A 13,012-nucleotide genomic window follows, 5' to 3' on the forward strand; every position below is an offset into this window, starting at 1 on the left:
GAACACTTAAAATCTCTGCATATGTATTTAAATGTACGTAATTCATATCACAATAAAACAAAATGTTTTTAAGCCTAACTATTCAAGGAAAAGAATGGTTTGCCAAAGCAATGTTCCCTGAATTTGAAATAAAATACACTTTAGGCAGAATAAACAGTTTGATGTTTAAATGTCCATTACGGTTGATAAAGAAGCAATGATAGATGAGTGTCTACAGAATTATGATTCTGAGCTAGAAAGAGGGTGATCAAACATTTCAGTTTGCCTTAGACACTCATGTTACAAAACCAGTGTAGACCTGATGTTACAAAACTAATAGTGCCCCCTTCACTATCACAGGAATCCTAATTTAGATGAAGACCTACAAGGACACTTTAGCTAAAAGGACATTTGATATTATTTAGTACAATGAGCTCATTCACCTTTTCCACTCAACCCACAACTACTTAACATCTACTATGTAGCCAAACACAATCCCTACTTTCTTGCTACCACTTCACATTGCTTCCCTGTTTCCAAAATTAAAATTTAAATAGCTAGATGGATTTTCTCTAAAGTTAACTTAAAATATACAGCTGAGGACAAACTAAATATAGAAGACATCAGAATTATTTTTTCTACAGGGAAATGTAAATCAAGCTTATGAAAGAAAAATTATAATTTTGAGCTATGCAAAACAAAATGTATAAAGATGTTCATAAATATAAAATAAAGGAAAAATTTACCTGCTGCCCTGTAAAGTATTTTAGGTTCAAAAAATATACAAGGATTTTTATCCTCTATGCATGACAAAAGAAGTCCCTTGGCCTGGAAAGGGCTTCTGGGTATAACCACCTGCAAAAACAGATTTTTTTTTAAGACAAGTTCAGTGAAAATGAATCCCAGTAAACTCACGTATAAGGGTTGATATTTAAATAACCAATTGTTACTAATTAAATATAGAAATCTTGTATTTTTAGACTAATTACCATTTATCATAAAATTCACATATTGTCCAAAATGATCCCATTTGTTCCACAAATATTTATCAGATGCCCACCATATTCTGGTAATTAAGATACTGCTATTCTCTCAAGGAGTTAAACTTGCATATACATAAAAAATAAAAGGAAACCACAAAGAGCATTCATCAAAACAAAAAAGTAAATTTGTAAATATCTTCCTGTATTTACTTACAAAGAAATCTTTTCTACTAATACCCTACTGCTACTTTTCAAAGGTATGCAACTCTCTTCTCCAATTTTAAGATCCCAAAATCTCCTCCTTTCCCATGAAAACTCTGGCCTTCATTTCCTAAGTGGAAAAATAATCCACTGAACTTTATGATCCAGGTAACATAATGTGCAGTTACTGCAAAGCTAAAAGAAAAGTGTGGACGCTGCACATTTCCAGTTGGGGAAAGGGCTCAGGACCTTCTTGAGAATGAGAGTGATAATGAGGAAGATGATGGTAATAACAGCAGGTAGCATACGTGTTAACTGTTGATTAATCCACTATGTGGATTAATTCATGCTCACAGCAACCCCATGAAGTAGCAATTATTATTTTCCCCAATTCACAAATAGAGACTGAGGCTTAAAGAGAGACAAGTAGCCTGTCCAAGGTTACCTCGATTGCTAAAGCAAGGATTCTTGCCTGTTCTGACTGACCAAGCTCTTAATTTCTACACCATTTTGCCTCAAATCACAAACTCTTGTCCAGTTTAATGATTGTTAAATAACTGCATAAAGATGTTATATAGGAAGAGTTATCATTAAAATAAACCTGAATTTATCACAAAGACTCAAATAAGATTCCTTGAAGCAAACTATATTTGGCTTTCAAAATCATTTTTATACCATTTTATTGAAGAATTTTTATTTAAAAAATAAAATAACACAAATCTCACTATTTTCCGAAAAGAGACTGTTAAATACATTGCTCATCATAGCACACAATGTCTTTATCTTATGTTCCTATTTTAGTTTTAATTCATCTGCTTTCTTCATGTGTTTATTTTTAGCCTTTTGTACTATATGTATATTCTCATTTGGGATAAAATAAAAGAGAAAGCATGGGGGGAGAGAGGTAGGGGTGAGAGAAAAGAACTGCTCTTAAAAATACTGGGTAACATCATAAACATTAAATGGGAATCAATCTTCAGCTCAAGCACAAAAATAACTGTTGCCTCAAATGTGGTTTTTGTCCCAACCTACCATTTCTAGCTTACATTGAAAAATTATGCAACCCCTACTTAACTACAAAATTTTACAACTTTGATCTGGTAGAAAAAAACAATAAAACAGACACACTCACAAATGACTCATGTTATCAAAAACCAGACATAAAGCTCTGGGTAGACATATCTATGAGTTTTTATATTGATTCCCTGGAAAGCTCTTCAGAAAATAGAAAAGAAGATAATATAAAAAATTAAGACATAAAATAAGCAAAATATATATATATATTTTTAATCAAAAGACCCAAGCTGTTGTGGAAGACCTAAGATTATTGTGGAAGGCTATAAAAGACAGATGCTTCAAAATTAATTGCTTGAGCAAGTATTACATTACCCTGGACTGGAAAACATACCTAGGTAACCAAGTCTTCTGTCAGTCTATTTAAAAGTAAGAAATAGACTAAAAGCAAAATTTTATTCCTGTGACTTTGAGGTAAATATGCACTAAGCAGTAGATTTATTAAAATTACTCCAGAATCAACTGTTAAGTGAGAAAGCCCCATTAGAAAGAAACAGAGCTTTTTGCTCAAATGGAATTTGCAAGTAAGGCCTTTTTGCTGAACAAATCTGTGAAACTTGCCAAAGATTGATAGGAATGTATATCTTACTTTGTCAGTTTCATTTTTCATGTCTTGGTAATATATGTTATTTTGATAAATAAAGATGATTTCTATCGCAAAAAAAAAAAACAAAAAGAAAGAAGGAGAGCTTTGAAAGAGATGGAAGATAAACTATGTTCTCGGTCTTATTATTTGAAGTCTATGAAATTCACAGCGGGGTCAAGCCAGCGCTGCTTCAAGGAAAATATTCTGTAAACCTGGGTGTTGGGTGCTTAATCTAAACGAAATAAAAGCTCTCTTTCTTAAAAACAATTAAGTTCACATAAATTCCAAAAATCCTGATTGCTTTTCTCTAGATAGCCATATTAGTTAATATTAATTGAATGAACCAAAACGGAAACATCAAATGGAGAGCAAATAAAGTACATAAGTGAGAATACCTTGATTCCTGGGCAGTGGGCAAAAAAAGCTTCAGGACTCTGGGAATGATAGAGAGCCCCATGGCCGACACAGCCCCAAGGGGACCGGATGGTGAGGCTTCCACAATTAAAAAGATCCCCAGAGCGATAGCGATACTTGGCGGCTTCATTAACAATCTGAGGGGGAAAGAGAGAAGGGACATGTCATGATGAGTCATTTTTTCCCATCCATTTTTATAAGCCATTTTATTTGATCTTTAAATATATGTCCATAACAAAATAGCTCAAAGGTAACAAAAAGTTCCTAAGATAGGGGGTGGGAGAGTGGAGGTAATTCTTTAACACTTCACGGACTTCCCTTAGAAAGGCTCGATTATGGTAAAATGCAATCTTCTTACCTGATCAAAAGCAGGGAAAATATAATCTGCAAACTGAATTTCTGCAATGGCGGTAGCACCAGTGACTGCAATTCCAATTCCAAATCCAACAATTCCTTGTTCACACAATGGGGTATTAAAAACTCTATCTTTACCTACAAAAGAAATGAAAGTCATCTTAATGTGACAAATGAGAGTAATGTAATGTACAATACAACTGAAAATTCACTGAGTTAATAATGGTGAGACAAAAGAAAAAAGCATAGAACACGTGGATGAAACAGAAAAGAAATAGTATGATGGTTGGTTTCAATGCAAACGTAGTAATTATATTAACTCTAAGTAATCTAAATATCCTAATTAAAAGAAAGATTGTCACACTGGGATACAAGAAAGCAAAACCTAACTACTTAAAAAAACAAACAAACAAACACTCAAACGATAAAGATAAATGTAAAGAAAGAAAAAGAAGGAAAAAACACACAATGGAAAACCTAACCAAAAGAAGTTGATGTCACTACGTTAATAGCAGACAAAGTAGACTTTAAGGGAAAAGGCATTACCAGAGATAAAGAGGGAAAATTCATACTGTTAAAGGGTTCAATTCATAAGGAGCACATAATTCCAAATTTATAGTCATCTAATAACACAAGCTCCAAATAAATAGAAAAAATTAACAGAATTAAAAGGATAAATAGATAAAATTCCCAATATAGTAGGAGATTTTCATGTACCAGTCTCACTGACAGAAAAAGCACACCAAAATAAAAAGGTAAAAACTATTGAACATTTGAACATGATTAGCAAACATAACCTAATTGACATACTACACCCAAGAGCTAAGAATACAAATTCTTTTCAAGTAAACAGAGAACACTGACACTAACTGACCACAGAGTGGGCTATATATCCAATCAACAACTTCCAAAGGATTAAAATCCTACAGAGTGTATTCTCAGACCATGGTGGAATTAAGCTAGAAATCAATAGTAAAGTTTTAAAAAAATATATGCACCCCCATGTTCACTGCAGCATTATTTACAACAGCCAAGATATGGAAGCAACTTGAGTGTCCATCAATGGATGACTGGATAAAGAAGATGTGATAGATAGATAGACAGATAGACACACATACACACACACACACACACACACACACACACACACACAAACACACACAATGGAATATTACTCAGCCATAACAAAGAATGAAATCTTGCCATTTGCAGCAACATGGATGGACCTAAAGGGTATTATGCTAAGTGAAGTAAGTCAGACAGAGAAAGACAAATACCATGTGATCTTACTCATATGTATAATCTGAAAAAAAAAAAAAAAGAAATAAAACCAAAACACCAGGCTCATAGGTACAGAGAACAGGTTGGTGGTTGCCAGAAGTGGGGTGGAGGGTTGGGGAATGGGTGAAAGTGGTCAAAAGCTACAAACTTCCAGTTACAAAACAAATAAGTCATGTAATGTACAGCACAGTGGCTATGGTTAATAATACCGTATTGCATAGTTGAAAGTTTCTGAGAGAGCAGATCTTAAAAGTTCTCATCACAAGAAAAACTTTTTTAACTATGTGAGGTGACGGAGGTTAACTAGACTAATTGTGGTGATCATTTCACAAAGTATACAAATACCAACTTATGTTGTACACCTAAAACTAATATGTCAGTTATGCCTCAAAAAAAATTTTTTTAAGCCTTGTGTTAGAAAAAAAAAATTTAAATATACGTCTAAATAACCCATGTCTCAGAGAAGAAATTATAAGGGAAATTAGAAAGTATTTTGAACTGAATGATAATGAAGAAACTACGTGTCACAACTTATTGAAGTTCCCATTTCGGTAATGGCAGAGTAGCTTTTGTCATACTAGCCCTCCCACATCTAATGATTACAAATCTGGACAGAATATAACAAACTACTTAAAGGTGTCAGAGAACCAAAAAGCAGGTCTGAACAGAAGGAGACTTGACCCTTGAAAGAAGGAGACTTGACCCTTGACCCACATGCAGGACGGGCCCCACCTTTATCAGGCTTGTTCCCAGGGGGGACTCCCCAGGCTGACATGCGACAGCTAGAACTCAGACACACAGACTCGGTCCTGTTGACCTGAGGTGTCAGGGAATGGAGTCTGGGGCTGCCAGTGGCTGGAACCTGAGACACTAAGTCCCTCAAAACAGGGCACTCCATGGGGGCACCCCAAAATCTGTGCATGCACTCTGCTCAAACCCTCGGCTGACCCCGTGCCTGCCGCGGATGACAAGAGCTGGGACCCACCGGGCTGATCAGAGATGCCAGCGGTACCCACTGAAGACTTTTAGACACTCTTCCAATGAAAGCATCTTGATAAACACCTTAGGTTTTCCATTAATCCGCAGGATACGTTATTAGCATACAACTCTACTCTCACCTGAAATTTTACCACCTCTCAGCCAGTATCAGTATTTCATGAAAAATTCTCATTTCAGGGAGTTGGATGGACACAAGCAGTGGCCACAGTCTGGCCAGGGGATGAAAAGTCTGGGGACCAATCGGGCTTCGTGTTTCATTTCCATAATCCAAGGATACCAGTTCTTCCTGTTGCACAGAACTCACTTTCAGCTCAATCATTCCTTTGACCATGAACCACAAATGGGGTGAGTGCTGGGAAATGCCGGCTAGACACATCCTGCAGTTTGTCATCATGGTCTGGGACTGTCTTCTGAAATTGTGACCTCCATCCCTCATCAGTTTCCTATCTGACTGCAAGTAGCTTGATAACTGCTGAAGATCTACACTTCCATTAGACCAAGAACAAGTCACTGGTAGAAGATGAACACAGATTCCAGCTGCCACCTGTGGAATCCACATCTCTGAATACCGGAAGCACCGTAACCAGATGAGCAGGGTTCCTATCTATTCTTTGCTACATCAAGTGCCCGGATTCAGATAGTTTTCATCTCAATAAACATAGCCCTTTTTGCTGCTAGAAGGCAAAAGTTGAGTTTCTCAGAACTCTTACTCCAAAACAGTTTGAGGAAACTGTTTAACAGCTCTCGCCAACAAGTTTCTATGCTCTAACAGAAACTGCTTCAACATGAACTAAATGATAAAAATCTGTTTCTTAAAAAAAAAAAAAATATATATATATATATATATAAAAAGAAGAAAAGCAAGTATAAAATTTTTTAAAATCTGTTTCTATTTTCTCCCAAACAGGTCAGGATTGAGGGTAAGAGTACAAATAAAATGCACAATACTGATAACTTCCTTTACTTTAGAATGCAATTAACCTAACATAAAGTTCATACACATAGTATCCCAATGGGTGGATTAATACATACAGGGATTATGCTGTGAGTTAAGACAGATCTGGGTTTAAGTGCTATCACCACAAGTTACTAAACTCCCTATGGCTCAGTTTCATATCTGTAACAGACCAATCATGATACTGAAAAGACAAAAATAATTCATACATGTGTTCAAATGTTTACAAAGTACCTAATATTGTCTAGATGCTATTCTAGATGCAGAGGATACAGCAGCAAAGAAAACCAAAAAAAATCCTATCCCCATGGGACTTAGATTCTGGTCAGGGAAAACAGACAATAAAAACAAAATAAATGAGTAAAATACATAGCGTATTAGATGATGACAAGAGCTGCAGAGAACAGTAAAGCAGTAAAGCAGGGAGTAAGTGATCAGGGGAGAGGAAGTGGAACTCCTGTGGCTTTAAACAGGGAGATAGGGGAGGCACCACTGACAGGTGACATTTAAAGGAAGAGTTGAAGGAAGTGAGGAAATGTACCGTGCGTACATCCCAGGGCATCAGTGTTCTGGACAGAGGGACCAGCAAGTGCAAAAGTCCTGGGGTATAAATATGTTTAGCACTTCAGAGGAAAGGTACGAAGACCAGAGTGCCTGGTATGGAGTAAGAGAAATAGTGGTAAGAGAAGAAGCTGAAGAGTTAAACGGATGGGCTGGGGCAGTGGCACAGGTCAGATGGGGCCTCGGTGGCGGGGGGGGGGGGGGGTCACTGTAAACAGTCTGAGTTTGACTGTGAGAATGAGTGAGTCAGTAAGTAGGTGAGTGAGACAGGAAGCCAAGGGGCAAAGTCACGCCATCCTCCAAGTTGCATTTCAGCAGGATCCCTCTGGCTGGTATTTGGTGAACAGCCTGTAAATAGGCGAATGTGGACACAGCAAGACTGATGATAGGCTGCTGCAATCATCCCAGCAAGAGATGATAATATGGAACGGCAGGAAAGGTGTGAGCCTCCAGATACAGTCTAAAGATAGCGTCAGAAGGATTTACTGAGGAAAGGGACGTGCAGTATGAGTCAGAGAAACGCTAAGGATGATGCAGTGGCTTTTGGCTTGAGTAGCCTGAGGAGAGAGTTACCACTGCCCAAGGAAGGGAAAACTAGGAAGCAGCATGTTGGGATGAGAAACCAGGAGCCCGGTTGTGGAGATGTTACGTTTGAGATGCCTTCAGACATTAAGGTAAAGCCACTCATTAGACTGTTGGATATATGAGTTGAAAGTCTTCAGCATGAAGACTGCATTAAAAAAACATGTGATTGGATGAGATTCCCAAGTACATTTAAATGGGTACCTAGAGAAAGGAGAGACCCAGTGTTAAAAAGACATGAAAAATAATCAGCAAAGTTGAGAACGAAAAAAAGCCAGAGTTTGGAGGAAAAATAGTAGAACGTGCTGGCCTAGAAGTCAAATGAAGCAAGTGATTCTAAGACCAGCCCGTGCCAGTTGAAAGTGAGATGAGGGCTGAGGAATTTCTAACTGGTGACCCAGACATAACAGTGTCTGCCACGCGGGAGGGAGGGAGAAAACAAATGCCTAATTCAAGAGGGATGGGAGAAGAGAAATTGGAGACAAGAAATAATGACAATTACTTGGAGAAATTTTGCTGCAAAGGAAAGAAGAGAAAAGGAACAACAATGAGCTGGAGAGGAATATGAAATCAATAGAGGGATTATTTTAAGATGGAAGAAATAACAGGATATTTGAAGGCTGACAGAAATGATCAATAGAGAGGGGGACATTGATGATTGAGAAGATTAATGAAATGGAGAGAAGGAAGAACGATTGGAACCATGTGTTTGAAGAAGGTGACAGAGGCAGGGGTCTGGTGTGGAGAGGTGACAAGAACCCTGATGTTCATTCAGAGTGCAGGAGGAAAGCATTTGCGGGCACTGATGCTGGTACACAGACAGATGCAGTGGCAAGAGCCTGCCGAAGTTCTATGTTTGCTGCATCTATCTTCTTAGTAAAATGTGAAACTAGATTATTAGCTAAGGGTAAGGACAGGGGAGGCAGTGTTGAGAAAAGAGTGTATGAAATAGTCATCTGGGAAAATGGAAGAGTGAATGAAGCAGGAACGTGCAGCATGAGTGGGCTGTGGAGGTCACTAGCCTTGAACGGAAAGTGAGGTCAGTTGGCAAGATGACACGTTTTGTTCCAGCAATATTCAGCCCCGGATTTAGGATTCAGACAGAGGTGGATTTAACTAGCATTGGATTTTGCCAAGCAAATCATGGCATGGAATTTAAACTGGGTATAAAGAGAAGAAAAGTCATCGGGGGAGTAAGAGTCAGGGACAGGGTGGTGGGATTCGTGGATTTTAAGAATCAATAAGGGTCTTCCCTGGTGGCGCAGTGGTTAAGAATCCACTTGCCAATGCAAGGGACACAGGTTTGAGCCCTGGCCCAGGAAGATGCCACATGCCGCGGAGCAAATAAGCCCATGCACCACAACTACTGAGCCTGCGCTCTAGAGCCCGTGAGCCACAACTACTGAGACCACGTGCCACAACTACTGAAGCCTGCACGCCTAGAGCCCGTGCTCCACAACAAGAGAAGCCATGACAGTGAGAAGCCTGCGCACCGCATCAAACAGTAGCCCCTGCTCACTGCAACTAGAGAAGGCCCGTGCGCAGCAACAAAGACCCAACACAGCCAAAAACAAATAAATAAATAAATAAAATTTATAAAAAAAAAAAAAAGAATCAATAAGGTCAAAGGACTGTTGGAGTCAAAGCACTAGAGGCAGTGAGACAGGGAGGTTCAAGGTAGACATCAGAGCTGGGGAGGCTTCCAATTGAGATGATGGTGGGACTGCAGTTACTAAAAGTTCTACAATGACCAACAGCCTTGACTGGGTCAGAAAAGAATAAATAATACCTGAATTACTTCTTTCTGAATTTAAGACAACTGAGTAAGATTAACATTTCAGATAAACTTACGGTTATTGATAATACAGATAATAAGAATAGGAGATATTCATTTGCAGCAACATGGATGGACCTAGAGATTATCATACTAAGTGAAGTCAGAAAGAGAAAGACAAATACCATATGGTATCACTTATATGTGGAATCTAAACTAAGACACAAATGAACTTAACTACAAAACAGAAACAGACTCACAGACATAGAGAACAGACTTGTGGTTGCCAAGTGGGGGTAGGGGGAGGGTTGGATTCAGAATTTGGGGTTAGCAGATGCAAACTATTATATAGAGACTGGATAAACAACAAGGTCCTACTGTATAGCACAGGGAGCTATATTCAATATCCTCTAATAAACCATAATGGAAAAGAATATGAAAAAGAATATATATATATATATATGTGTGTAACTGAATCACTTTGACGTACACTAGAAACCAACACAACTTTGTAAATCAACTATACTTCAATTTAAAAAATAAAAAAATTTAAAAAATAAAAGATATTCATACAACATGCCACTTTCTTATATTTTGGTACCTTTCCTTAAGTTTTGGGCTAATATCTTTGTGTAACTCCATGATCCCCTGAGTCAATAAAAACATGTGTAGAATGCACAAGTGTAGGTGGTTAATCATTTAAATAACTGACTCCAACTTCTCATTTGTTAAAGATTAAGTATAAAGTCATACCACCACTTTCTAGCAGTTTTTCTTCTGTGAAGGGAACGTGATAAGAAGTTTGACACCACTGGCAGCGTACTGTCTGTTAAAGACATCATCCACTAAATGATGCCAAACGTCACCAGCAGTTGACGTCTCTGGCCAAAGAATCACAGATGGGCAAACTGAGTCCACCAGTGAACCCCGTTCCCTATGACAACATCTAGGCCACACCTGTGGACCAGAAACAGTGAAAAGAGTGCAAAGAAACAACACTTAGGAAAAAGCGGCAGCGTGGTTTAAGGTGACAACAAATAAGAAAATTGAAGATCTCAGTATCTTCAATGCCTACACATTTTTTGGAACGCATAACTAGTTTTAAATTAGAGTTTTCCTTGTGAATAAAGTGGCCCTGTAAGTTATTAAATCCACCTGGGGTAAAATTAAATTTTTCCCAATAAAAATTTCTGAAAAGGCAGCTCTAAAACTGCCCATCTCTATCTAAGGAACTAGAATTTCCTTAGGACACAAATCTGAATAGGTCAGAACATCCTTCCAGAAAAAAGATCAACTCCATCAGAGAAAGCACTCAAGTCCCAGATTCCTTGAGCAGAAAGATAAACAAGGACATAAACATTTGTGACTAAGATACAAAACACGGGAAATAAATGTCATTATAGACACAATTTTAACAGGGCAGGTAATATATCCCAGTAATTTTAGTCACATACTGTCTGGAATATGTTGTGATATAAAGTTTGCTGGTGAAGAATTTAATAAAGATGAAAAGCATTTGTTTGAGGGTCAAATAAAGCAAAAATACAAAGTTAATCCAGATCACTTCTAGTCTTAAAATAAGAGGTAGAAGAGAACAGAACATTGCATTCATTAGATAAACAGGCCAGATAGACATTTAGAAGATAAATATGCAAATAAATGTTTCTAAACACACTAGGTAAGACGAGCATACAAGTTATCTTCCAAACTGAAATATGTCTGGGAGTATTGGGATACCAAAAATAATGAACAGATGTTAACTGATCAACAGGCCTAAACTGAGCAGTCCCAGGAAAACAGGATTGTCCTCAGTAAACCAAGACTTATTATTGGAGGTAAGGAATATTAATACTTAGGTGGAAAGTATATAAAGTGCATAAAGTAATAGGGGAAATATAAACCACCTAGGCCATAACTAATCTGCCATATGTTAGCATACTAAATTTGGCTACTCATGACCCAAAACTAGAAAAACGAAAAAGTGAGTTGAATAGGCACTCCTACCATCAAGGTAGCGGTCATGGTCTCCTGCCTGGGGTGGGCACTCTGACGCATGCAGCCCAGCTCCCCGGTCCATGAAGAACTTGCAGCCCCGGTTGCTGGGAGTGCTGTCAGCCTCAACTACACTGACCTCCAAGCGCAGGGTCATGCTTGGTGGCCAACATCCAATGATTGATCAGCGTTGAGAGTATAAAGGCCTGGGGTCACTGCAGCCCACCTACGGACAACTCAAAAGGGTCATTACGACTCCAGACATCCCACAGGTTAGCCAAGGCCATCCTTGGACCTGCATCACTCTGGATAGTCTGATTAATTAATCCTGTAAATTAACAGTAAAATGGGAACATAGATGATTAATAATCAGCCCCTATCCTCTGATTAATCCTGCTTTCCCTGGAAAGCAGCACTATATTTATGGTTCCAGAAGATGCCAGGTTCCAAGGCCTCCAGATTTCGTTAAGTGTACCTCTACTTACAATGATCTTACAGTAACATTCTCCAAACTGTAGCCTCCAGGCAACAAGAGCTAGAAAGTGCTATTTGTGAGTTTTGTTCTATAGATTCTACATTTATTATTCTGAATACTCCTAGGAAAGAGATCTGGGTTATTAAAATAGATAAGACAGAAAAATTAAAGAGGATAAAAATCAACCAGGAGCAAATGTGCTTAGTAAATGTTTATTGAATGACTGGATAGATGAAATGCAGGAGGTCCCACTGTAACCAATGAGTCTACCACTCTAGGTGCAGAACCAACAATGTCCAGATCCAGCAAAGCCCAAATCAGTTGCGAGGATTCAATGACCGGATTAGAATTTGTGAGCTCCTCTACTGAGAATGCAGACGACATCTCACTCGTCTTTGAACACTCAATAGTACCTAGCACAGTGCCTTGAATTTAGTAGTCATTCAATAGTTTTACTTGAATGAACAGGCTTAAAAGGCCCATCAAGCTTGGGCTGAAAAAGCACTTAGTCTATGACAATCAGGATGTAGTAATGTCCCACCAAGTGCTCAAAACATATAGATATGACAGCAAGGCAGATAGTAGTTTACTTGAAAATGTAGTAACACATACATGACATTTTGCATTTAAATAATGGGAAAATGTGACAGAGAAGAGAGAGCATACACTCACCCAGGCATACAGAGGAGAACTATCTTCAATCATCTCTAGTACCTTAAATAGTCCTTGACATACAACATTTTAAAAATATCTGTTCAACAGATGAATGGATGAGAAAAACGAATGACCAAAATAACATTAA

At 38.1% G+C, this 13,012-nt stretch overlaps 1 protein-coding gene across 2 annotated transcripts in view; it reads right to left on the minus strand.

Annotated features, from left to right (window-relative positions):
• The window catches only part of BCKDHB (branched chain keto acid dehydrogenase E1 subunit beta), a 238,506-nt gene that overhangs the window by 185,466 nt on the left and 40,028 nt on the right, over positions 1-13,012 (minus strand). For both annotated transcript variants that reach the window (XM_036871420.1, XM_036871421.1), the window contains exons 4-6: positions 3,596-3,729; positions 3,219-3,374; positions 726-834 (exon numbers count right to left, since the gene is read on the minus strand). In XM_036871420.1, the coding sequence (XP_036727315.1) occupies positions 726-834; positions 3,219-3,374; positions 3,596-3,729 (399 nt within the window). The remainder of the gene's footprint in view (positions 1-725; positions 835-3,218; positions 3,375-3,595; positions 3,730-13,012) is intronic.

The sequence above is a fragment of the Balaenoptera musculus genome, chromosome 12 (genome assembly GCF_009873245.2).
Source record: "Balaenoptera musculus isolate JJ_BM4_2016_0621 chromosome 12, mBalMus1.pri.v3, whole genome shotgun sequence".
NCBI lineage: Eukaryota > Metazoa > Chordata > Mammalia > Artiodactyla > Balaenopteridae > Balaenoptera > Balaenoptera musculus.